Source organism: Gopherus flavomarginatus, chromosome 12 (assembly GCF_025201925.1).
Source record: "Gopherus flavomarginatus isolate rGopFla2 chromosome 12, rGopFla2.mat.asm, whole genome shotgun sequence".
Classification (NCBI taxonomy): domain Eukaryota; kingdom Metazoa; phylum Chordata; order Testudines; family Testudinidae; genus Gopherus; species Gopherus flavomarginatus.
This window is the reverse complement of record NC_066628.1, coordinates 24,492,174-24,519,567: the sequence shown is the minus strand read 5'-3', so window position 1 is coordinate 24,519,567 and position 27,394 is coordinate 24,492,174. Positions and strand designations below refer to the sequence as shown.

General features: G+C 46.8%; 1 protein-coding gene across 1 annotated transcript in view; it reads left to right on the top strand.

Moving 5' to 3' along the window:
• Positions 1–27,394, top strand: part of LOC127032442 (zinc finger protein 883-like) — a 257,088-nt gene that overhangs the window by 175,169 nt on the left and 54,525 nt on the right. The window contains exons 5-6 of the mRNA XM_050919706.1: positions 10,437–10,550; positions 13,124–14,072. Of these exons, the coding sequence (XP_050775663.1) occupies positions 10,437–10,550; positions 13,124–14,072 (1,063 nt within the window). The remainder of the gene's footprint in view (positions 1–10,436; positions 10,551–13,123; positions 14,073–27,394) is intronic.

Below are 27,394 nucleotides of genomic sequence, written 5' to 3'. Positions count from 1 at the left end.
TGGAGGGAGGTCAGAGCCAATCTCCTGTGCAATGCTACCCCTATGAGCTGGCATCTCTGGAAGCCCTGCCCTCTGGGTGGGGAGCTGAGAACAGGCATGTTGGGAGCATGTATCAGCTCTGCTAGCAACTGCACATTACAAGTATTTCAGAGCATGACCATTCTCCCCATTCCACAATATTTAAATGTATGGCAGATGAGAGCACTAAGGATTCTTGTAGCACCTAGTGCAGAGACCACTGGACCAGGACTCAGAAACCCTGGGCTCTATTCCCAGTTCTGCCACAGGCCAGTGGGATGACTTTGGCCACGTCACTTCACATCTCTTTGGCTCAGTTTCCCTGTGTGTACAATGGAGATTATGCTGTTTGATCTACTGACGAAAAGGACCACGTAAAGTTAGGTATTATCATAATTACCTGTTCACAATGGTGTCTGAGTGCCACACCTACATGATAATTACAACTGCCTAACTGTCCACTAACTCCTGCCAACAGCAGTTCTCTTTTTGTAAAAAAACAAAACAAACAAACAAACGAACCTAGGCAAGCAATCCACTGACTAAAAGCCTTGTTAATGCAGAGTTAAAGACACCCAGTGGTATCTCATGCCTTTCAGGACATGCAGTTCAGCAAAACTCAAACCTCTGAAAACCAGTACATGAAGAGTTAAGGCATTTCAGACTCAAACCAGGAAATGCACAGTTAGCATATATTTTGACATGATATATCTGGACTTTACCAAAGTTTTTGATATGGTCTCCCACAGTATTCTTGCCAGCAAGTTAAAAAACTATGGATTGGATGAATGGACTATAGGGTGAATAGAAAGCTGGTCAGATTGTTGGGCTCAATGGGTAGTGATCAACGACTCGATGTCTAATTGGCAGCCGGTGTCAAGCAGAGTGCCCCACGGGTTGTTCCTGGGGCCAGTTTTGTTCAACATCTTTATTAATTATCTGGATGATGGGATGGATTGCACCCTCAGCAAGTTCGCAGATGATACTAAGTTGGGGGGAGTGGTAGATATGCTGGAGGATAGAGATAGGGTCCAGAGTGACCTAGAAAAATTGGAAGATTGAACCAAAAGAAATCTAATGAGGTTCAACAAGTACGGAAGAATCCCATGCACTGCCGCAGGATGGCTAAGCAGCATTTCTGCAGAAAAGGACCTGAGGATTAAAGTGGATAAGAAGATGGATATGAGTCAACAGTGTGCCCTTGCTGCCAAGAAGGCTAACAGCATATTGAGCTGCATTAGTAGGAGTACTGCCAGCAGATTGAGGGAAGTGATTATTCCTCTTTATTTGGCACATAGAGGCCACATCTGGAGTATTACATCCAGTTTTGGGCCCCCCACTACAGAAACGATGTGAACAAATTAGAGTCCAGCAGAGGACAACAAAAATGATCAGGGGGTTGGGGCACATGACTTACGAGAGGAGGCTGAGGGAACTGGGTTAGTTTTGTCTGCAGAAGAGAAGAATGAGGGGGGATTTGATAGCAGCCTTCAACTACCTGAAGGGGGGTTCCAAAGAGGATGGAGCTCGGCTGTTCTCAGTGGTGGCAGATGACAGAACAAGGAGTAATGGTCTCAAGGTGCAGTGCGGGAAGTCTAGGTTGAATATTAGGAAACACTATTTCACTAGGAGGGTGGTGAAGCACTGGAATGGGTTACCTAGAGAGGTGGTGGAATCTCCATCCTTAGAGGTTTTTAAGGCCCAGCTTGATAAAGCACTGGATGGGATGATTTAGTTGGTGCTGGTCCTGGTCCTGCTTTGAACAAGGGGTTGGATTAGATGGCCTCCTGAGGTCTCTTCCAACCCTAATCTTCTATGATTCTGTGATCCCCATCTATTATAAACTGGTGTCTCTCCACATGAATCAATGAGGGCAGATCTCCACCTGGTGTAAATTGATGTTGCTACACTGGAGTCAGTGAGGTTAGATTCCCAACTGCTGTAAATTAGCCACTCTTCACTGGAGTCAATGGCTCAGATCCCCAGGTTGTATAAATCCATGTCACTCCATTGAGTCAGAGGCACTAGATCCCAAATAGTGTAAACCAGGGGTCTCAAACGCAAATGACCATGAGGGCCACATGAGGACTAGTACATTGGCCCAAGGGCTGCATTACTGACACCTCCCCCCCTCGGCCTCACCCCCACTTCACCTCTTCCATGAGGCCCTGCCCCTGCCCTGCCTCTTCCCACCCCTTCCCTGCCCCCATTCCAACCCCTTCCCCAAATCCCCACCCCAACTCTGCCCCCTCCCTGCCCCCAAGGGGTGCAGGAGGGGTGTGGGATGTGGCAGGGGCTCAGGGTAGGGAGTTGGGGTGTGGGGTGCAGGAGGGATGAGGGGGTGTGGCAGGGGGTCGGGGTGCAGGAGGGGTGTGGCAGGGGGCTCAGGGCAGTGGGTTGGGGTGCAGGAGGGGTGCGGGGTGCAGCAAGGGGTCAGGGTGCAGCAGGCAGCTCAGGGAAGGAGACGGGTGCAGGAGGGGTGCGGAGTGCAGCAGGTGGTTCAGGGCAGGGGGTCGGGTGCAGGGTGCAGCAGGCGGCTCAGGGAAGGGGGTTGGGGTGCAGGGTGCGGCAGAGGGTCAGGATGCAGGGTACAGCAGGGGGTCAGGGGTGCAGCAGGGAGCTCAGGACAGTGGGTTGGGGTGCAGGAGGGGCTCGGGGGGTGGGCTCTGGCCCAGTGCACACTGGGGGCAGGGAAGGCTCCCTGCCTGCCCTGCCCCCCATGCTGCTCTGGGAAGCATCTGGAACATGGGGGAGCAAAAGCACAGTGGTGTGTGTTGCTGTTGCTTCAGGCACCTCCCCCAGTAGCTCCCATTGGCTGGGAACAGGGAACCGCAGCCAATGGGAGCTGCTGGGGGTGGTGCCTGAAGCAACATCAACACATACCCCAGCACTTCTCTTCCTCCAAGTTCTTTCGGCTTCCGGGAGCAGCGTGGGGGCATGGCAGGCAGGCAGGCAGGGAGCCTGCCCTGCCCCTGGTGCAGGCCGGGCCAGAGCTGCTCTAGGTAAACACTGGGGGATGGTGGGGGCTGTGAGGAGCTTGCAGGCCGCAGAAAATAACTTCACAGGCAGCGTGTGGCCCGCGTGTTTGAGACCCCTGGTGTAAACAGACCATCACTTGGCAGAGCTGGGCGGATTTACACCAGATGGATATCTGGCCATTTGGTTTGTAATCAGCCCCTGCAGCAGGGATGTAAAACAAAGGCATTGTGTCCATCACACCCCAGCTATCTTTAGTAAGGCTTTTGATACTGTCTCCCATGACCTTCTCATAAACAAACTATGGAAATGCAACCTAGATGGACATAAAATAAGATGGGTGCAAAACTAGTTGGAAAACAGTTCCAACAGTAGTTATCAGTGATTCACAGGCTGAAAGGGCATAATGAATGGGGTTCTCCAGGAATCAGTTCTGGATATGTTTCTATTCAAAATCTTAATCAATGATTGAGATAATGAGAGTACACTTATAAAGTTTGTGAACGATAACCTAGGAAGGAGTACTGCAGAAAGGGATGTAAGGGTCCTAGTGGACCACAAGCTGAATATGAGTGAACAGTGTAACACTGCTGCAAAAAAACCAGAACATCACTCTGGGATGTCTGTCTACTCTGCGCTGATTAGACCTCAACTGGAGTATTGTGTCCAGTTCTGGGTACCACATTTCAAGAAAGATGTGGACAAATTGTAGAAAGTCCAGAGAAGAGGAAAAAAAATGTAATGTCTAGAAAACATGACCTATGAGGGAAGATTGAAACATGATAACAGTTTTCAAGTATGTAAAAATCAAGTAGCATCTTACAATCTATAGGTAGCACTAATTGCTACAGATAGCAGTTTTCTACATGTAGCAATTTCACATATTGTAATACAAGAAGCTGCTACTTGTAGGCATTTGCTACATCAGGTAGCAGTTTATTACAATAGCCGTTTCCTACAATCCATACCAATCAATAACTGCTACCAGTAGCACATTACTAAGTGGAGCAGTTTACTACACTACAACCACAATATAAATAGCTGCAGGGCCCCGGCCGGCAGCAGGGCCAGGTTCCCCTGGGGCTCGGTGAGACTCTGTCAGGTTCCTGCGCGCTTGAAGTTTCTGTCTGTCCAGGCAGGAGAGAAGGAATCGGACTTAATCCATCTTTAATGGCTCTACAGCAGGTGAACCAGGGAGGGGGTTTTAGTAGCTGTGGCCACCAGAGGGTCCTGGCTGTTGCTAAGGGAGGGCTGGCGTCTCTGTGTGCGTTTCTCTTTGTTCGGCAGATCCGGGGCTGAGCTTCCCTGGTCAGACGCTGCTGCTGCTGCTGCCTCCATTGTGAGCCGGGAGCCCGGGTTGAGCCGTTGCTGCGCCCCAGCGGGGTGTGTGCGGGGAGAGCCCTTCCTCAGCGCCCCTCTGTGCCCAGCCGGGGGGACTCTCTCCGGGGGCTGGAACCACCCCTGGGGCAGCCCCGGGCTCTGCCGACACCAGCCCCTGAGCCGGAGCCTGCAGGTGAGGGGCGGGACCCGGGGAAGGGCTGGGGCCGGGCAGGAAAGTGACTCTGCACCACCGGCCCCTCCTCGTCCCAACTCTGCTCCCGGGGGGCGGGGGTCTGCAAGTCCCAGAGCTGCTTTGTGCCGCCCTCCCCCCCGCCCCAGGCTCTGCCCCCCTGAGCGCCAGCAGGAGCCGAGCCACGTGCGGGAGAGAGAACGGCCTGGGGTCGGGCCAGGGATCGAGTCTCCCAGCCCGAGGGGAGGGTGCAGGGGAGAGACTAGCAGGGGCATCAGGAACAATCAGTGGGGAGGGAGGTCCCGGCTCTCAGCCCCATTTCATGCAGCACTCCGGAGCAGATTGACTTTCCTGGGACAAGGTGAGAGGTGGGGAGAGGAAAAGCCAGTTCCTGCCTCTGCCTGGTCCCCGCACTGCTGGGGGAATGTGCTGCCCGGGGGACAGTGTCAGGGGGATCCCCCAAAGTGGCGCCTTTGGTTCTGAAATTGTGCAAGCTGAGAGCGATCAAGGGATCTTCTCAGTAACTTCCTGCATCCAGATGCACAAAGGGGCTGGGGTGTTGCGACACTGAGCATCACAAACACCTCCTGGCATGTTAACAATCACTGGAGTAACAATGGAATGCACACAACTGAGTGAGGTGCCCAGACTCCCTGTACAGTGACTGGGCAGAGATAGCGGCCTAGGAGGGGGATCCACAAAGGCCTCTATGCTAGGTGAGAAGCTGCTTGAGGTAGCCCATGGAGATGCTGATGACAGGGATGTATCCAAAGCCCACCCCTTTCTCAGAGATAGGGGCCTCAATTCAGACTGCAGGACAGCACCTATCTCTGCTTGGAAACCACAGCTGTGATCACCTCTCCGGGAGGCTGTTAGGTTAGGTGCCTATTGTGGTTCTTGTGAGGCACTTAGGAACCTGCTAAATTCACACACAGTAAGTTCAAGCAATTCCCCAGCCAGGCAAAGTCTACAGGGAAAGAGCCTAGTGGGAATCGGAGTCCGAAAAGCATTGAAGCCCCTTCGGAAATGGCCCCAATTTCCCTTTTCACCCTGACAGGCTGTGGAATAGGTCCCAGTCCAGGTTATCCCACACTCCTGAGTAACAAGGGAGTGACATGGCTGCAGTGGAGCTGGTGACCTTCAAGGAGGTGGCTGTGTATTTCACCAAGGAGGAATGGGCTCTGATGGACCCAGGTCAGAGAGCCCTCTACAGGGATGTCATGCGGGAGAATTATGAGACTGTGACCTCACTGGGTAAGGATTACTGCCCCCTCGGGCATTAAAACTTGGTGTGTGTATGTGTGTCTCTGAAGCATCGGGGTCAGATTCTGTGCAGGGTTCTTTATGGATCCCCCCGGATCTCAGGGGGATCTGCCCCAATAGTCCCAAGCTCCTGTCTGTGAAGGCTTGTGACCTCCACACACACCCCATTAGGACAGGAAATTCAGGGATGTAACGATCATGCTACTCTTCCTACAACTAAGGCTTTCAAGAGGGACAGATTCTCTGTATCCCTCCCCCATTCCTAGGGAATGTTCCGTCCTTTGGTGCCTCTGACCCCTCTGCCATCTGATAGATGAATACGTCTCATGCCTCAGCCCTGCCTAACTCCCCAGCAGCCAGATTTTCAAATGTGCTTCCCCTCTGTCTTGTCTTAGTCTGCCCCGCCCAGCTGTGTTAGCAGGAGGCCCCAGATGTTCTCGATTCTCTTCCAGCAGCCAGGAAAGGCATGGACTAGAGTCATGGGGCTGGGTCCAGTTGCTGTTAGTGCCTTCAGGGCTACCTCCCATGCCAATGTGCTGAATTCGTGGAAGGAGGGTGCTATTCTTGGTGTTTCTTCCTGGACATGGCTGAGCCTTCTGAAATGATGGTTCCTTGCAGGTAGAGGGGCTGGGTTTTGGGGAAGAGTGAGGGTGGAGGATATGATTCATGGTCTGAATGTATTCTGTGAGGTATCTCTCTACAGTAGAAGAAGAGAGGGAAAGGTTGGTTTTTGGTTCAGGATGCTGTGTGGGCAGAGCAGATCTCATAGATGGTGGTGGAAGGTCTTCAGCCCCATCTCTGGGCCCATTCAATTCTGCCCTTCTCTGGGGCCTCTCAAGGAGTCTTGTCCCCTGCTCCTGGATTAGGCCACTTTGCCAGTGGCTGGTGGAGGAACCCAGGCTGCCCACTACTCCAGGTGGCAACCCAGGGATCCTATAAACAGCAGCCACATACCGCTCCCTGTTTTACCTGGGCCCTTTACCTCCCCCATTACCATAGGGTTACAGTCTCTTAGCCTCTCTTTCCAGTTCCAGTAAATGCAGCCTGTCAAGGTCCTCTGGCCAGAGCAGAACCCCTGTCTTCACTTATCTGGTCCTGCCAGTTACTGCCCTGCTCAGCCTCTGAAGCTCCTTTTATCTGAGCCTGGTGGGCTCTGACTGGCTGCTTCTCTGTGGCCTCTGTAGGCAGGCCTGGAGGACCCACCTTTGCTGGTCCTTTCCTGGAGTGGGGTGTGGTAGGACCATGGGGCCTCTAGCAGGGGGCCTCAGAGGGCCAGGTGCACCCATCACAGAGACAATCTCCACTCCAAAGAGCTCACAGTCTTAAGAAATGACTTCCTGTTCTGCTTTTGTTGGGGAGGGACATGGGTCTGTGCGGAGGTGAGGGCTGGTAGTGATTTTCTAGACAGTTAATGCATGGCTGTGATGCTTCCAAGTCAAAGCAAGTAGAAATATTGGAAACAAATAGTTCCATAGAAAATAAAATCAAAACATGCCTTCTAGAGCCGGGACTTAATTAACATGATTTTCTCCTGTCCAGTAAAGTGCAGCTCACCCAAAATCCTTTCAGCACATTACAGCTCGGCAGGCTGTGACCCTTTTCACATGAGACAAGCGTGCATCAGTTTGCCTCCTAGCTGAAGGATTCAGAGCATCTCTGTGCACTCCAAGATAAGCCAGTTCAGTCTGTTATCTTTAGTCATAAACAGGACACTCCCTGCTATTTTTTCTACCTGTAGATTTCTGCCTCTCATAGACTTCACAATCTCTCCATTTCACACCTGGCTCAGTACGCAAACAGACATACGATGTGAGGCACACAGCGTGAGTCATATGATACATAAATGGCCAGACAGGGAGATGAGTGACAATTAGCTCCTATCTGAAAGGAGCATTTCTGAGATATGTCTCCTCCCTGGTGACCTGCCTTAACTCCAAGGTGCTACAAATATAATTTCCAATAAAGATACACAATTTCTCTGATGATGACCAGTAGGCTACTGGCCTTTGGTAGAGACCTCGCACGCCACCCATCAGTGAACTATTGTGCATATCTCTGCCCCTGGGGATCCTTGTACAACCCTATGCACCCTGTGTGTCCTCTGCCAGTTGGTACTGAGAGGTCCCTGGGTCTTGCCCTCCATGTTCCTCGGTCCCTGCAACAGCTAGCTCAGGGATGGATAAAGCTGGTGATGGATTACACACAAGCATGGACAGACCCTTCAGAAGCAGGAATTCATGTAAACCTTATGCTACTGCTGCTGCAGGAGACAGATTTTTAATTACCACAGCACTTGCCCTCTCCAATGGACATCAGGGCCAATTGTGCCATAATGGTACTTATATGGGTCCCCATTATCTGTGCACCTCACAGTATTTAACATATTTATCCCTTTGCCCCTGTGGAATAGGGAGCTGCTGTTACACCTGTTGTACTCATAAGGGACTGAGGCACTGACAGTCTAAGTGATGCCCACAAGGTCACCCAGGAAGTCTGTGGCAGAGCAAGGAACTGAACCAGATCTCCCGAGTTTGAGGCCGAAGCCCTAACCATTGGACCCCCCTTCCTGTCATTCTGGGCACCAACATTCACACAGGAAGAGACAGTCCCTGCTCCCAAGCGATTTCCATCTAAAAAGAGAAAATAGTCGGAGAGTGGGTGATTATCTTCATTTCACAGGGGGAGAGTGGGGACCAGAGGGATTAAGACTGGAAATTTGTAAGGGGCCCAGACACTGGATCAGTGGGGCTGGATGTTTAACTGTCTTGATTCCCTTTGAAAGCCACAGCCTTAATGAATTAGATACACTCATGTCTTGTAGAGTGATGTTCACTCAAAGTCCTTTCAGCATCCCACAGCCCGGCTGGCTGTGACCTGTGTTCCCTGTAAGCTGCGTGCTTGCGCGGCTGCTCAAGAGAGATTCAAACGTTGCCCAACTGATTTGCAGAGCATGCACAGCTGGCAGCATGTGTTCAGGTGCCCCTCCCCCCACATTGCTCTGTCCTGCAGCTGCTCCCAGGATCCTTCTGCTGGCTGTGCGGTGAGGTGGGTGGGGAAAGGAGGGTACTGATGTCAGGGTGTCCCCCTGCCCCTGTACCCCATCTCCACAGAGCAGGGGAGAAGGGACACAGCCTAGCTCAGCCTGCACTGTTTCTGAGTGTCCATCTGTCTCTCTCACACACACTGTCTCTGTGTCACACACACTCTCACACTCTTTCTCCCTTTCACACACACTCTCTCTCTCTCTTTCACACTCACCTCCCAACATATACTTGCATTATTGTTGTTACTTCTTGGTACTTCCTGTAATGCATGTATATTCTCTGTAATTTTATTCTTTCAAAGTGGGTTATTTTAATATTTTGACGGGTCTATGCATTTCATAATTTTTATTTCTCTCTAAACTTAAATTTAATTCTTTGAGTAGTGAGTTCTAAAATGCCTAACCTGCCCTGGTTGGAGTCATTATCCCTATGGTAACTTTTTAAAAATATATATCAAGGTTTTTTTTTTTCTACTGGTTACACACATCTGCACATAAAAAAATTTATTCTGCACATGGATGGAAAAAATTAGAGGTAACATTGGCTGTGACCCTCCTTCCTTAGGACAAACACGCGGTTAGCTTGGCTCCTTGGTGAAGCATCCTGTGTGTTTCCTTGTGCTCCCAGCTGTATGCTAACAATTCGGTGTCTTTGCCCATAAAAAGGGCACCTCTCTGCTCTCTCTTAGATTGTGCAACCTTTTGACTGGCACCAGACTCAGTCTGCAGATTGGCCTCCATTGCGAGGCAGACAATGCATGTATAACCAGAGAGGGAGATAAGTGTCTGAAATCTGCCTGAAAGGAACCTGTCCAAGACATATCACCTCCTGGTGACCTACCCTAACTCCAAGACCATCAATTACACATAGTTGTCAGTATAGCCACACAACTTCATGCATACATCTCAGAAGGGTTACAATGATCAATGGGTAACTGGATCTCAGTAGAGACTCAGCTGTTGCCCTCTGGTGAGCAGTTATGCACATTTCTGACCCAGGGGACCCCTGTAAAACCCTAGGTACACTCTGTGCCCTCTGCCAGTTGACACCAAGTGGTCACTGGGTCACATCAGGTCAAGGTGTAAATCTACAGTGCAGCACCGTACCGTGCTCTGAATAGGTCTGTAGACCCTGCTTCTGCACACTAAACAGAGCAGTACCTGAATGCAAACTGCAGAACTTTCAGTGCATGGTAGTAGGGTCCACACAGACAGTTAGTGCATAACAGATAGTGTGCTATAGTCACACTTTGGCTTACTGACCAGGTAGATAAGCCCCCTGTAATATCTTCCTGTTCTGGCGAAATATGGGCATATGTGTTGCAGGGGAAGGAGGAGGGAATAACTGGCAGTGACAGAGCCTTAGCTGTAGCCCCAATACCTAGAAAGTGTAACAAATTTTCTTAGCTCCCCAAGGGAATAAGTAAGGCCCATTTCCTAGGCAGAGCGGATGAACCTTTGCTCCAGAAAGTGTCCTTTACGATTTATAGCCCAGTCCCTTTAGGGTGGGGGTGGGGAGAGGAAGGAGCCTATCTGGGTGGACTACTCATATCCTGGATCTGTAAGTAGTAACAGCACTGACCTTAATGAACAAGGTCAACACATGTTTCCTTGCTCCGCGAACAGGATTTCCAATTTCCAAACCTCACGTGATCTCCCGGCTGGAACTAGGAGAGGAGCCTTGGGTCCCTGATCTCCAGGCTTACGAGGAAAGGGAGATCCTGAAAGATGTCCACATGGGTAAGGAATCGACTGAATGGACTCAGGCCTGGTCCACACTACGGGGTTAGGTCGAATTTAGCCGCTTTAGGTCAATTTTAAAATGAATGCGTCCACACAACCAACCCCGTTCTGTCGACTTAAAGGGCTCTTAAAATCGAGTTCTGTAGTCCTCCCTGGTGAGGGGAGTAGTGCTAAAATTGACCTTGCTGGCTTGAATTTGGGGTAGTGTGGACGCAATTCGATGGTACTGGCCTCTGGGAGCTATCCCAGAGTGCTCCAATGTGACCACTCTGGACAGCACTTTGAACTCAGATGCACTAGCCAGGTACACAGGAAAAGCTCCAGGAACTGTTGAATTTAATTTCCTGTTTGGTCAATGTGGCGAACTGAGCAGCACAGGTGACCATGCAGTCCCCCCAGAATCATAGAGCGTAATATGTTTCTGTGCTCCCCCTATCATCTCCGTCCCTGAGGTTATTGCAGTTTAGAAGGCAAAAAATACGCACTCATGACGACATGTTTGCCGAGCTCATGCAGTCCACTCGTATGATAGGGCACAGCTTAATGCATGGAGGCATTCAGTGGCAGAGCTCAGGAAAGAATTAAGTGAGCATGAAGTGTGGAGGCAGGACGCGATGCTGAGGCTAATGGGGGAGCGAACAGACATGATGAAGTATCTGTTGGAGCTGCAGGAAAGCCATCAAGAGCACAGACCCCCACTGCATCCACTGTATAACCTCCTACCCTCCTCCCCGTGTTCCATAGCCTCCTCACTCAGATGCCCAAGAATGCAGGGCAGAGGCTCTGGGCACCCAGCCACTCCACTGCAGAGGATGGCCCAAGCAATAGAGGGCTGTCATTCAAACAGTTTGATTTTTAGTGTGGCTACAATAAGCAATGTGGCCGTGTCCTTCCCTTCTCCCTCATCTCACCTGGGCTATCTTGCCCATTATCTCTTTTTTTTTAATTAATAAAGAAAGAATGCATGGTTTCAAAACAATAGTTACTTTATTTTGAAGAGGGGAGGGTGGTTGGCTTACAGGGAATTAAAATCAACAAAGGAGGCAGGTTTGCATCAAGGAGAAATACACACAACTGTCACACCATAGCCTGACCAGTCATGAAAGTGGTTTTCAAAGCCTCTCTGATGTGCAGCATGCCATCCTGTGCTCTTCTAATCGCTCTGGTGTCAGGCTGCTCAAAATTGGACGCCAGGCGATCTGCCTCAACCTCCCACCCTGCCATAAATAACTCCTCCTTACTCTCACAGATATTATGGAGCACACAGCCAGCAGCAATAACAATGGGAATGTTGGTTGTGCTGAGGTCTGACATAGTCAGCAAACGGTGCCAGCGAGCTTTTAAAGTGCGTGACAGTGAGCTGAGTCAGCTCCATGCTTGCCATGGTATGGCGTCTGCATGGGTAACCTGGGAAAAAAGGCGCAAAACGATTGACAGCCATTGCTTTCATGGAGGGAGGGGTGACTGACAACATGTTCCCAAAACTATGCGCAACAGTGTTTTTGCCCCATCAGGCATTGGGAGCTTAACCCAAAATTCCAGTGGGTGATGGAGACTGTGGGAACGGTGCGATAGTTACTGTGATACAGCATGGCCAGAGGGCAGCAGGAGAGGGTTAGAAGGGAGCCTTATTCCCTGTAAGGGGAAGAAAGTTTGCTATAGATTAATTAGAGCACCTGAAGCCAATTAGCGCACCTGAAGCCAGTCACATGATAAAAACCCCTGCTTCAATCAGACAGTGTGGGAGTTGGAGCATAGAACAGTTTCAAGGGAAGCAGAGGACAGTTTGGAGAAGTGCTGCGGTGAGCTAAGAAGTCCAAGACCCTAGGCAAAAAGGCACCTGGCTTGTACAGAGGGAGGGCAGGAAGCCCCCCACAAGCTGAAGGGCAGGAGAGGGAAGTAGCCCAGGGGAAGGAAGTGTCAGTTCAAGTGGATTACCACTATCCTCAGGGCCCCTGGGCTGGGACCTGGAGTAGAGGGCGGGCCCAGGTCCCTCCCTCTCCACTCCCCTCCTCTAGGACACTAGTGGGGCAGTTAACATTCCACTTCAGGGGCAAGAAATGGTGCTCTGAACCCTCCCCAAAGAAGAGAAAGCACGAGACCCATCAAAATAGTGCCGGCAATTTGCCACACTACCCACTGTGCATTGCTCTGTAAGTCGAAGCTAGCCACGGTAGTGAGGACGCACTCCGCTGACTTAATGCGCTTAGTGGGGACATACACAATCAACTGTATAAAATCAATTTCTAAAAATTAACTTCTATAAAATCGATTTAATTTCGTAGTGTAGACATACCCTCAGAAACCAATTTCTGTATTCTCGGGACAGATGTCACTTATGGGTTTTCTCCAGTCCTAGCCAGCCTTTTAGACCCTCTCCACATCGATATTGTAATGGAATGAAGGCAGAATTGATCTCTCTCTCCAGTAAGGAAAGGTTTGTTTTGTTTTGTTTTTTTTGGGGGGGGGGAGGAAGTCAGATACTGACATTTCCATCTCCCCACCACTTACTCTGATTTGTTCCCCACTTTCTCATTCCCTTTTCTGAGGTTCCCTTTCTCCCGGCACAGGGACTGACTCCTGTCCGGATTCTCTCTCTATTCCAGCAGATGAGGAGACGATGAACGAGAACCAGGAGGAGAACCCTCAGCAGGAAGGTTCTGAACAACTGGAGCCACATGGGATGGCATTGGGAAGAGCCGAAGGAGATGTTTCCCAGAGTCCTGAGTGGGGAGAAGTCCGTAAGAGTCAGCACCGGCCAGAGAGACAGCAGGGAAACCACCAAGAGGAGAGATGGGATAAATCCATGCAGAGGATCAGAGGAGCCAGAAAAATCAAAGAATCTGCTCACCAGAGAGTTCTCACAGAAGAGACACCTCACATATGCGGTGACTGTGGGAAAAGTTTCCCTTGGAAATCATTTCTTATTATTCACCAGAGAATCCACACTGGAGAAAAACCTTATAAGTGTCCTGACTGCGAGAAAAGCTTCAGCCAGCGCTCAAACCTCACCAAACATCAGAGAGTCCACACAGGAGGGAAGCCTTATAAATGTCTCGAATGTGGAAAAAGCTTCAGTTGTAGCTCAACCCTCACTGCACACCAGGTAATCCACATGGGAGAGAGACCCTATAAATGCCATGAGTGTGGAAAAAGCTTCAGTGATAGATCCACCTTCAGTACGCACCAGAGAATCCACACGGGGGAGAGACCCTATAAATGCCTGACCTGTGGGAAAAGTTTCAGGGATCGGTCAACCTTTAATAAACACCAAAGAATCCACACTGGAGAGAAACCACATAAATGCCCCAAGTGCGGGAAAAGTTTCCGTCAGCTCACGCAACTTGTTAGGCACCAGAGACTCAACACAGGAGAAAAACCTTACAAATGCCTGACGTGTGGGAAAAGCTTTCGGGATAGATCCACCTGTAATGAACATCAGAGAATCCACACGGGAGAAAAACCTTATGAATGCCCTGAGTGTGGTAAAAATTTCCGGTACAGCTCAGCCTTTATTAGGCATCAGAGATTCCACAGAGGCTACAAACCCTAGGAGTGTCCTGACTAGGGATGGGTGAAGTGAGTGACACCTTTGCTGATTCCCATGAACGTCAGTGAGTCAGGCCAGGCTGAAGGGGCCATATACTGGGGACATGGAATAGTTATTAAAGCAAAGAATGTAATCACCTTTCTGGGACAGAGGCATGCAGAGCAAAAGGCTGAGATAAGATTTCCACGTTGTGATGGGAATTTGATTATTACTTCCTGAGAAGCTCTGAACATCCACTGATCAGCTCTTACCCACAATTGGCCAATTCATTTCACAGTCTAGGAGTGCTCTTGGATTCATCACTGATGCTGAGCTCTCATGTAGCAACGTCCATGAGTAATGCTTTCTATAGTTCTTGGTTGGCAAGCAGACTACAAAGACCCCGCCTCAGTTATTTACACCTTTGTCACTTCTTGTGTGGAGTATCGCAGTGCTATAGAACTGCACGTAGAAAACTCCAACGAGTACAGAAGCACTGCAGTGCATCTCCTCAGCTACACAAGCTACAGCAAGCCCATCACACCTGTCCTTGCTCCCGACAGTGGCTTCGCATAGAATACTGAATCAAGTCCAAGGTCTTGGTCCTTATCCATGGTGCTCCTTGTAGAGATCTAAAAGACTGCCTTAAGCTCCGGGATCGAGACAGGGGTTGAAAACATCACCCTCCTGGCACAATGGAACTCTCAATGATAAGGGTAAAGCTCGTGTGTTCGTGACACAGGTCTCTCTTGTTGGCTGGTCTGAGACTGTGGGATGAACTCTCGAAGCAGCTAAGGACCATCTCAAACCTTACTGTCTTCCATGCCAAATGCCAGGCACATTTTGTTGACCTGCATTCTCTAACTTAAATGCACAAGGCCATGTATATAGACAAAAAAAAACCAACCTCCACTGAGCACATACCTCATCCTGGAGAGAGGATAAGAGAACAAACAGCACATGAAAGATGTTAAGTTATGTGATTAATATGCTGCTGGAAGGTGCTCAGATACTACAGTGATTAATGCAGTTTTATAGCAGAGCACCAGGTCTGAGTTATAATTAAGGTTAAAGCATCTTTCTGTGTATAGTTTGACTCTTGTAAGTGCTCTAAAATCTGCAATTACTTGGATTGCCATGAAATGTGGTGTGCCTCCTCAGGGCATGAGGTGGGATTACTGGTCCAAATTTGGGGTCATTGAAAAATTGGTTCCTGAGATACTACCCCCCCAAAAGCAGTTTTTCTTAAGGTTCATGGATTCTACCAATTTTCTTTGCACAGAGCTAGGGATGAAACCAAGGCACCGATTCTGGCACAAGAGTCTCAGTCACTCTAGGGCTACTCCCAGAGAATGCATGGACCGAACCATCCCTCTGGGGGAATAAAACTGAAAACAGTATTAGTGAGAGTTTAGCTCTCAAATTAGGTGTGTACGTAGCACTCCACACTAATGGATCACACTGTGTGTGTGCTATCTGAGAGGCCAGGGGCATTGGTAGCCAGCTGCAGCTTCTAGCAGCTGTGTGGCTCAAGGCAAAATGTTCTGGCGATTGCTCCAGTGTAAATTCAAACCCAGCTGTGGGTAGAAATCTGTAGGGAAACATCAGAGGCATCTTGTGATAATCTGCCTCTGTCAAAGAGGATTTTTTATTTTATTTTGGGGAATTGTAATCTGAGTGCAGCAGGAGATTCAGAAGGCGCTTGTGCTATTTTTTAAAAGACAATAAATTATGTGTGTCACTGCTGGGAGGGGAAGGAAATATTAGGGGGTGGAAGGGGGGGGAATAGGGAGAGAGGGAATTGGGGCTGCAGTGAGAGGAGAAGAGATAATTGGAAGGTGGTAGGGGAGAGTGTTTTGGGACTCAGGTTAGGGTGAGGGAATAGGGATTAGGGGGAGTGGAAGAGGAGAGGTTTAACCCTGGGAAGGGTGAGGTGGAGGTGGATGGCAGGGCAGGGAATAGGGATAGGGGCACCTGTCAGCCCCACATTCTCCCTTCCCATATTTGTACCAGGTTCAGGGGCTCCTTATGCCTCTGGGATATCTGAACCCCTTTCCCATCCCATGTGTGTGTGCCAAGATCTAGGGGGCTGCCTTTCTAGGGGTGTCTGAACCCTTTTTATCCACCCATACATGAGCCAGGATCTGGGGCAGATTGTCCATCTAGGGATGTCGGAGCCAGTCTCCCAGCTATTTACATGAGCTGGCATCTGGGAAAGCCCTTTTGGGTCAAGAGCTGAGACAGACATGCTGGGGCCATGTAACAAGAACACACACTGAGACTGGGTGAAGAGTTGAACTTGAGAACGGGCATGTTCAATGCATATCACAGGCTCTCCAGCACTGGGTATGGGGGAAAGGGGAGGGTGGGATGGAAATGGTAGTGTGAGAGGGAGGGTTGTATGTAGCAGGGGATGGGAGATGAGATGAGGCACACTGATCTTCTCTCACGTGCTTAATGTTACTGTTATTGCCATGTAATAAAACTGTCGAGTTCTTGGGACACAGACCATGTCTGAGATTTCTCTCATTGGCCCTGCTAGCAACTGCACATTGCAAACATTTCAAAGCACAGCTATTAGGCAAAGTATAGGGAAGATTGGGCCACTTAGGATTCACATAGCAACTATATGGCCAAGTGGAAAGACATCTGTACTGGGACTCAAAAACTCTGGGCTCTATTCCCTGGTCTGCCCCAGGCCTGTGGTATGACTTTGGCCAAGTCACTTCACCACTCTGTGCCTCAGTTTCCTCATGTATACAAAGGGGATAATGTTTCCCTCCTTGAGATCTACTGATGAACAGCACTATGTGAGGGTTAGCTCTTATCATTACCTGAACTGCATGCCTATGTGATAATTACAACTGGCTAAATGGTCTAACTCATAACAAACAAGATTTCTGTCTGTTAAAATACGAGAGCGTTCACTCACAAAAATCCCTATGTTAATGCAGACTTAGAGCTGCCCAGTGGTGTCTCATGATACTGAGTTTAGCAACACTTAAGCTTTTGAAACCAGGAAGTGAAGAGTTAAAATATTTCTAGCTCAGATCTCTGAAAACCAAGAGCTAGAGAGTTATGGTACATACCAATGCAATCTTAACTCTGTGAGTGATGCCATGGTACACTCTTAACACAGTAACCCACTGCCTTTGCATTGTAGTGAACAGGAGCTACCTGCACCTGCCTGGCACTCAAACAGCTAGGCAGGGTCTACACGTAAAACTTAGGTCAATCTAGCTATGTTGCTCTGGGCTGAGAAAAAAAATTGCTCTCTGTGCAATGTAGCTATGTCAGTCTAACTCCCACTTTAGACACAGCTAGCTTGATAGAAGCATTCAGTTACAGCCTCTCAGAAGGGCAGATTACCTACTGTCATGGATGCGCAGGATTGGTTCTGTGCCCCCAGCTTTGGAACAGTCTCTTGGAGGAACCCCTTCAGTGTGTCAGATGCCCAAAGGGTCTCACTCTGCCTCTAGGGTAAACCTTGCAGCTTCTCTGCCTCCGTAGACTGAAGCAATGGGATCCAGCACTCCTGCTTCACACCATGAACTCTGCTCAGCAAGTCCAAATGAGATAGACTCTTGGTAGAGACTTGGGCCATGTCTACACTACAAACTTATGTCAGCGTAAGTTACGTTGGCATAAAGTCACTGCAGTTAGTACATCATTTGTGCAGTTTGTCTTGGCTCCTTGTGCCGGTGGTGAAACCTTTGACACAGGGTTGCAGAGTACCTCCATGAAAGTTTCCTTGAGATCTCAGGAGGATTCACAGAACATCCCTGTGCACATAAACTGCTTCATGTGGCTCCGCCAACACTGGAGAGGAATGAAAAATAGATAGGAACTCTACCTCTCTTGGTTTAATACTATCTCTTCCAGCACCAGTAAATTAATTATGGCAAAAATGTGTCCTGTTACTTGAGGGGGTGGGCATCCCTATACTTTAAAACTAAACTACACACTTACCCGAGGTTCTTCCCAAGCATCAGGCTCACCCCGTGCTCATCTGGCAGTACTGCCAAACTGCGTTGGAAGAAAAAATGAGTGCAGGCTTGCTGCATGGCTGGATTGCCCCTGTCACTTGTCCCCCATACTCTTAGTCATCCACCTCATCTGTCTCACTGTTGATGGCAGGGGCCTGTGACTCAGGCTCCTTGGAGGTATTTGCAGCGCTGTTGGGGGTGAGGGAAGGGTCTCCACCTAGTATGGCATGCAGCTCTCTTTAAAAGCAGCAGATCTGTGGCTTGACACTGGATTGGTATGCAGGGCCATCCCTAGCTATTCTGGGGCCCTACACGGCCCCCTGTGGGGGTCTGTGTGGCCCCAGGTCTCTTTGGGGTGGGCAGGGCTAGCTTGGGGAACAGGGGAGAATTGCCCCCCAGCACTCACTGGTGGCATGGCTGGGGTGGGGCTGCTGCACTTCCTGCTGCTGGTGAGTGCAGGCCTGGCCCTGCTGCAGTCCTCAGGGGTGGGAAGAGGTGGGGCTGGGGCAGAGCAGGGGCAGGAAGGGGTGGGGTGGGAGCAGAGCAGAGTGGGAGGTATGGGGAAGGGGTGGAGTGGGGGGTGGGGCTGGGTGGAGCAAGGGTGGGAAGAGGCAGGGCTGGAGCAGAGCAGGGGCTGGGACCCTGGGGAAGAGGTGGACCAGGGGCTGGAGCAGCACACAGCTGTTCAGGGCACCAGGAAATTTGGGGCACCAAATTTCCTGGTGCCCTGTGCAGCTGTGTACTTTGTGTATGGGTAAGGATGGCCCTGTTGGTCTACCTGCTACAGCTCCTTGGCTTTCATGCTGCACTGCTGCTTATCTCTGTCCTATTCCTTCTCCTGCATCCCCTAAGCAAGCTGCTCATAGATATCCATGTTTCTATGGCTGGATCAGAGCTGTGCCTGCACAGCCTCTTCTCCCCACAAGTCGAGGAGATCCAGTCCCTCTTCTCTACTCCATACAGGAGTGTATTTGAAGTGTGTAACTGGCATGGTCAACTGGGCAGTTGCACTCAATAATGGAGAGTTGCTACATGTACTTGCCAAGCTAGGCAGTCACAAAAAGGAATTTGAAAAATTTGCAGAGTTTTAAATGGGAGGTGGGGTTTCTGTGACCTCTGCCCAGCAGAGCTGATAATGGGGACTAGAGTGGTGTGTGGGGGGCATTGTGGGACAGCTGCTAGAGGATAGTAATGGTCATTGTAAGTAATGCTATCTACACTTACACTGCTTCAGTCTAACTACAGTGACCTTGGCTCTATGCCACTCAGGGCAGTGGTGTTATTAAGTCAGCATAGTGGGGCATTATATTGGTAGGAACCAAATTTAAATGAATCATAGAATATCAGGGTTGGAAGGGACTTCAGGAGGTCATCTAGTTCAACCCACTGCTCAAAGCAGGGCTAATCCCCAGACAGATTTTTGCCCTAGATCCTTAAATGGCCCCCTTAAGGATTGAACTCATAACCCTGGGTTTAGTAAACCAATGTGCAAACCACTAAGCTATCCCTCTCCCCCATAATACACTCAGAACTAGTTTGGGATAAGCTGCCTTGTGTCAACCTGACTTTGTAGTGTAGACCAGGCCTTAGTATACCATATTCTTAAAAACCTCCAGTGATGGGAATGTCACAACGTCCCTTGGTAATCTTTTCCTGTGAAGAACTACCCTTATAGTTAGAATTATTTTTCCTAATATCTGACCTAAATCTCCCTTACTGTAGATTAAGCCCATTACTTCTTGTCCTACCTTCAGTGAACATGGAGAACAATTGATTGCAGTCCTCTTGTAAAACAGCCCTTAACATATTTGAACACTGTTATCAGGTCCTCCCTCACTTTTCTTTTCTCAAGTCTAAAAATGCCCAGTTTTTTTTTAACCTTTCCGCATAAGTCATGTTTTCTAAACCTTTTATCATTTTTGTTGCTCTCCTCTGAGCTCTCTCCACTTTGTCCATATCTTTCCTACAGTGTGGTGTCCAGAATTGGACAGAGTACCCCAAATAGAGTAGAGTGGGACAGTTACCTCCCATGTTTTACCTATAGCACTCCTGTTAATACACCCAGAGTGATACTAGCCTTTTTTGCAACTGCATCGAGTTGTTCGCATATATTCAATTTGTGATCTATTGTAACCCCCAGAGCCTTCTTAGCAGCACTACTGCTTAGCCAATTATTCCACATTTTGTAGATGTGCATTTGATTTTTCCCTCCTAACTGAAATATTTTGCACTTCTCTTTACTGAATTTCATCTTATTGAATTCAGATCTCCAGTTTGTCATGGTCATTTTGAATTCTAATCCTGGCCTCCAAAGTGCTTGCAACCTCTCCCAACTTGGCATCACCTGCAGATTTTATAAGAATACTCTCCACGCCATTATCCAAGTCATTAATGAAAATCTTGACTAGTACTGGACCCAGGACTGACCCCTATGGGGCCCTACTAGATATGCCTTACCAGTTTGACAGTGGACCATTAATAAATACTTTTAGTCCTGTCTTTCATCAGATGTGCACCCATCTTATACTAATGTCATCTAGACCATGTTTCCGTAGTTTGTTTATGAGAATATCATGTGGGACTGTGTCACAGGCCTTACTAAAATCAAGCTATATCACGTCCGCTCCTCCACTCCTATTTATTAGGCCAGTAATCCTGTCAAATTAGTTTGTTTTGGCATGATTTGCTCTTGAAAAATCCATGCTGGTTATTCCTTATGACTCGTATATCTGTTAGGTGCTTACAAGTTGATTGTTTAATAATTTGTTCCAGTATCTTTCCAGGTAGGCTGAACTGAGGCTGACTGGTGTCAAAGTCAGATGAAATGCGGTGCTCATGTCATTTAGTTAATCTGTGTTGGGAAGAGAGTCTCTCTGTAAAGATTGTCAAAGAGAAAGCACCTACAACCATAACGTATAAACACTGGCAAAGTTAATATACAGATAAGCTCAATGCTCTTAGTATTTAAGCTAAAAAAAGGCATAACAGTAGCAATGGCAAATGAAGACAGTTTGAATATATGAGGTATTCACATAGAATAACTTCTGTAGTTAGATATATTCAACCCAATCAAAGTCAGGGTAGAAAAGTATTATAGCAATTATAGTACACATGAATGAAGACTGAAGTAATGCTAGGAGTTGGGAGGAAGTTTTCTTATCATTCACACACGCAATGCATTGTTATCAGAGGGAGAGAGCGATCTAAGGTGTTTCCTCCACACAAACACTGGCACACACAAAGATGTATATGTAACCCAAGTGCAGAGAAGGGGTTGAGAGTGAACAAAATACTGTGGTTAACTTCTCTGTGGTGATAGATATTACTGGTAAGTATTCCGTTGTACTTAAATTTAGAGTACTTAAATTTTAGCAGGTTACTAGAACAAAAGGTAACCAGAAAACAAGAAACTCTCACACATATGTGATGACACATTAGTACAGTTGCAGCATTTAGGAACACAAACAATAAGACAATAATGAACTCAATGTTAGTTCTGTTAAGCAATAACAAAATAACTTTAGCAAGCAAAGTAATGGTTAAATCAGCCTTAACATATAAAATGCATACCATATCTTCTTATGGTTATTGTACTCACCAGGTAAAAACAGACAACAAGACTATACTGGCATAGCTATGTCCGCATAAACCCATGGTATAGATGTAGTCCACACTGGTAGAAGGGGTTTTTCTTTCACACCTCTGAGCAACATAGTGAGGCTGCCCTGGCTTTTAAGTGCAGACCATGCCTATACCGATGGCATAATTCTTCTGTCAACATACCTAGGTCTTTACTAGGGGTTTTGCCAGTGTAGCTCTGTCAGTCAAGGTGACATCCCAGACCATGACGCTGTGACAACCTAACTTTTAAGTGTAGATTAAGCCTAAATCAGGCACCTAAGTAACTTAGTTTCAATGTGTAAGATTTAAATCCTATATCCCAGTCCAATTATTGTTCTTAGGAGAAAGATTTTAAAATATTAAAAGCTATTTCAGTGCTCCATCTTTCCTCTCTTGTTCTTAATGTAATTGAAATCAGGATAGCTCAGTAATGTATAAGGACATTGTTAAGTTGATCAGTTTTGTATATTCCCAAGGTATAATTCCTACCAGTACAAGTATCTGAATTTATGGAATAAAAATATGAACTCCAATTGTTTAAATATTCTAAAAAAGCAATATTTTTGCTATACAAGACAAAATTCTGTCTTCCTTCAAAGCACAGAAATTCTACATGGAATCTATTAGCAATAACTATTAATTTCCTAACCTCGCTACACTATAAATAGTGAACTCTCACCCTTCTTTCAGTTGACCAGAGACACTCTTTGTGTGGTGGTGATTTCTTCTTGGTATCTCTGATCTTCAGGAAAGCTCTTTCTTTCACAAGGTTGCTTACAGATGGGATTTTGGACTCAAAGGTCCAAACCGAAGATTCTTGTCCATCAATGACTCTTACTTTAAAAAATGCACTCTCTCTCAGGAAAGGAGAATCAAAAAAACTGATCACTTCTTGCTTGAAGTGTGTAGGACTATCTGGATCTGATCAAAAGGTCTCTACTGCTCATTTGGGCTAGGGCATTCCTTTTCTACATTATTCTTCCATTCAGTCATACTGATGGATTTGTCCAGTCCTAGAAGGGATCAATTTCTTCATATTGGCACCTTCTCATTGGATATCACAAATTTTAGGGATGGACTCCAGCTTTGGTTTCAGATGATAAAATTTCACAGTTGGACAGGTCAGGTGCATGTTTCCTCCCATCCAGTAGGTGGCATCCAAGCTTCAATCAAGTTCTTTTTATGGGGTTCAGTTCCTTTTGTGAAATTATTGAATTCTTATTTGGCCTTGTCAATTAAAGTATAATACTAACAGAATTGTTTGAGAAGTCTTTAGCTCTATTTTCTGTTGTTAATTCTTGAAACGTTTAACAACAGGAATAATAATCTTTCATATTTTATTATACCTTGGTCATTATATTCTTGACGTTTTACTAATTTTGAAGTTTAAAGTCATTCTTCTTCTTCTTACACTTAACTTCACTTGGAGGAGAATTTATTCCATTTTGCATTTAATGCAGGATGATTGATCCCCAAGCTTGATTCTAATTTCAAGTATTTTCCAGGGTTATTATAAAATGAATATACTAACTTCCAATCGTTAGGATATTCTAGCTATATTAGGCATTGTCCTAGACAGCTTCAAAAACATAAACAAGAAATCTATTCCTAACTAACAATATCTTCTAATGTTAAATTCATAATGACTACTTCTCATCTTGTGAATATGTATTTCAGCTCTAACAATCACTTAGATAAAAGCTAGATATTATTAATTATTATTATTATTCCTAATAGTATACGTTCTTTACCTTAGACGTTAGTTCCTCCTGTGCCTCTGACACAGCAGGCAGCCCGTTTCTTTCATTAATTACAGTCACCCTCTAGTTGTGGTACTTCTTTCCAGGTGATGCTGGTGCATCATCTACCACTGTCTATTGCCAGTTCTCCCGTGACATACCTCACTTTCCCTTTTCTTCCCAATTCAAAGTTTGTTTAGCGTGTCTCCCACCTTCCATACAGTGTACATATCTCAGCCACATGAGTCTTCTTTCTTTGATGATATTTTCTAATATGTCCTGCTATCAGCTCCCTTACTCTCAGATTTGTTATTTTGGCCTTCCATGAAATGTGTAGTATGTTCCTCAGCCATGGACTGCCTCCAGTCTCTTTTTGTTAGCTGCTGTCATCAGTCAAGCATGCTCGTACAATCACATGGCATAATCTGAATCTCATCAGCCTGGTCCTGTTAAATACTGGAATGGTTGCAAAATGTAATCTGGAATCCTCGTAGCATAAGTATTATTCATAAACTAGTAAAAATACCTGCTTACAAATATATCTTATGATAAATTTAGGTATATATTCATGCAGTTGTTCCATGTTTTTTGAGAAGAAAGGAATTTGCAGTTGTCACCTTGCATCTTAATGGAAATACCATAAAATTCATTTGGTCTCAAATGTTCTTTTGTTTCTCCAGAGACATTTGGGTGGATATCTCTCATCTTAAAATCTGGAAATTTAGTAGAAAAAAAATCTAAATTAAATTACTTCCTTGCCTATGTCTAAAAGGTATTTAAATTACAGGGATGGAACTCGAATGTCTGGTTTGTTTATAGGTAAGAAAAGTTTCACAAGAATAAATCTGAATGATCTTTACTTTCAGTAATAGCTAGAAGTGCTTATTTGATAAGCAAAACTGCTCGAGGTGTGATTTTACCACAGGTAATGAACAGGGGCCGCTAATAGGGAGTTTCGAGAGGGAGTTCTCCTGGTGAAGGAGGAGCCAATACAGGACCCTTGGGGTAAGTGGCTGTCTGTAGTGTGTGTTTGTGTTTGAGGATTACTTGCTGTGTGCTGAGCTTGTGTTTGTCTGTCTGTCTGTCTGTTTGTTTGTTTGTTTGTTTGAAGGACCCTGTGCTGTGGCCAGCAGTTGGAAGCTGTGAGCTTCTAACCAAGGTTTGAAATCTAGAAGCCTCTGTTCACTGGCTGAGCCTTAGTCAGAAAGGCCAGAGCTTTCTAAAGCCGTGAGCAAGCGACCAGGGAGCTTTGCAAATAGGGGCCACTGACAGGGAGTTTCAAGAGGGAGTTTGGGAGGGGAGTGGGAAGGGGGTGAGGTACACTTGCCATTCTTTAAACTTTTAACCTAAACTATAATCAAATCTTTGTGATTTAAACAAAAACCCTATCATTAACCTAGGTAGCCATAGGAGAGAATGCAGGCAGAAGCCCAGCAGCAGATTGGGAGCTATCCAGTTTATTGCGCCCAGTCCAGCATGTAAGATTACCTGCCTTGTGGGTGGGTGCCATATGTGTGAATTTGGTGCAAGGAGCTCCTGGCCCTCAGAGACCGAGTACGGGCTCTGGAGACCAGGGTGGCAGAACTGGAGGAGCTAAGGGAGGCAGAGAGGTATGTTGATGAGGCTTTCCGAGACACTGTAGAATTGTCCCACCTCCAGTCAGACAGCCCCTGCACTGTTAAGGAGGATGAAAGGCTCAGGGAAGGAGAGCAGTCAACAGGCGCAGAGGGAAACCTTCCCATTACACTGCTCTACAGCCAAAATGCTTCTGAAATAAATGTAGTCCAACTTTACTAACTCTGGGTCACTGAGAATGAAAATGATGCTTAAAATTGTTGATTGGCTCTAGTTTTCAAGATATGCTATTGGGTCAGTATATACGACCCTTGACTTGGGAATGGTGGAGGATAAGTGAGTTATAAAGGGAAGAGATCTCAATTTAAACCAGAAATGACTAAAATACATCTTTGACTGGATCTATGAATAAATCTATGACTGGGTTTGGACAGTACTTGCTTTTTAAGCAAAACAATGAATGATGCAATCTGAAGTTAGTATTGCATCATACATGATATGAATTGCATCATGTTATTCCTAGAAGTCATGGATGATGCAATCATAACGAAGCTTACATCACTCTACTGAACAAATTGCCCTGTATCAGCTCTAGAAATCATACAGTGTTGTGCTCTCTTATTTGTCAGTGTTTGATTTTGCAAAGGGACACATTTCTGTTTAGCCAAAGTGAGCAGAGATGCCTTGTACTTGTGTGAACAGTGCAGATAACTTCTGCTATGTTTGTGGTGAAGTGACTTTTGCATCACAAAAGCACAGTATAACCACTATGGTTAAGAAAGCCTATCACCTTTATTTTGGCTGCAGAATTGGAGATCAGGACAAGAGGTGGGCCCCACACATCTGCTGCAACACTTGTGCAACAAATCTTCGCCAGTGGTTGAACAGGAAAAGGAAATCTATGCCTTTTGCAATGACTTGGAGAGAGCCAACAGATCATACCAGCAATTGTTACTTCTGCATGGTGCCTCCAGTTGGGAAAGGTGTGTCGAAGAAAAAGTGGACAGTGCATTATCGAAACATTCCATCAGCTATACGCCCAGTACCCCACGGAGAAGGACTGCCAGTTCCTGATGCACCAGAATCATTCTCACTTGAGTCAGACGAGGAAGAGGAAGAGGATGAAACTTCTGGTCCTGAACCATCAATATCACAGGACCCACATTTTCTCCCATCCTCCTCCTCTGAACCACACCTCCTAACACAAGGGGAACTGAATGACTTTGTCAGGGATTTGGAACTACCCAAGAGTAAGGCAGAGCTGTTGGGCTCCAGACTACAGCAGTGGAATCTCCTGGCAGGCTATCAGGGCAAATGGAGCCCATCAATGCTTGCAGACTATTGCTGGACAGTGACAAGAGATGCTCCATTTAATGACAAGAGACAAGCCAAGAAGTGCCGAGTAGACACTGAATAGGACTAAAGTATGTACATAATAGTTTTTTGCCTTTTGTTTCATGATAAATTTTATTTATATAACCCTTTTGCTGATTTTTAAAGTGTTACATAAACAGGACAGGTGAAATATTATCATGTAAAGCAACCTTAAACACATGAAAAGATCTAGGTTTACAATTTATGATTAAAACTCTACTATCTACACAATATACATAGACATAAAATGTAAAAACTTAAATATCTTAGAAACAGTAGCCAATCAGTTGTTTTAATTGTCATATTTGAATTCAGCACATCAAAATACATCATAAATATCACATTTTATCTCTGAAGCAGACGACTTCTCAAAAATTGTAGACCAGTGTTATTGGGACCCTCCTTCCAGATGATGTTGAGGTATCCTTTTGCACTGAGGTTACCTCTCTGGGGGAGGGAACTCCAGTCATGAGGAAAAGGCAGGTGTTAGTAATGAGAGATTCAATCATTAGAAACATAGATAGCTGGGTTTGTGATGACTGGGGGAACCGTATGGTGACTTGCCTGCCTGGTATGAAGGTTGAGGATATCTCTAGGCATCCAGATAGACTTATGTGTAGTGCTGGGGTGGAGTCAGTGTTCATGGTACGTGTAGTTACCAATGACATAGGGAAGGGTAGGAGAGACACCCTGGAGGCCAAATTTAGGCTGCTCGGAAAGAGACTGAAATCCAGGACGTCTGTGGTAGCATTCTCAGAAATGCTTCCAGTTCCACATGCAGGGCCAGGTAGGCAGGTAGAGCTTCAGAGTCTCAATTCATGGATGAGACAATGGTGTAGAGAGGAGGGGTTTACATTCATTAGGAACTGGGGAAACTTTTGGGATGGAGGGAGCCTATACAGGAAGGATGGGCTCCACCTAAACCAAAGTGGATCCAGACTGCTGGCACTAAACATTAAAAAGGTTGCAGAGCAGTTTTTAAACTAAGAGATGGGGGAAAGCTGATTGCTTCTCTTA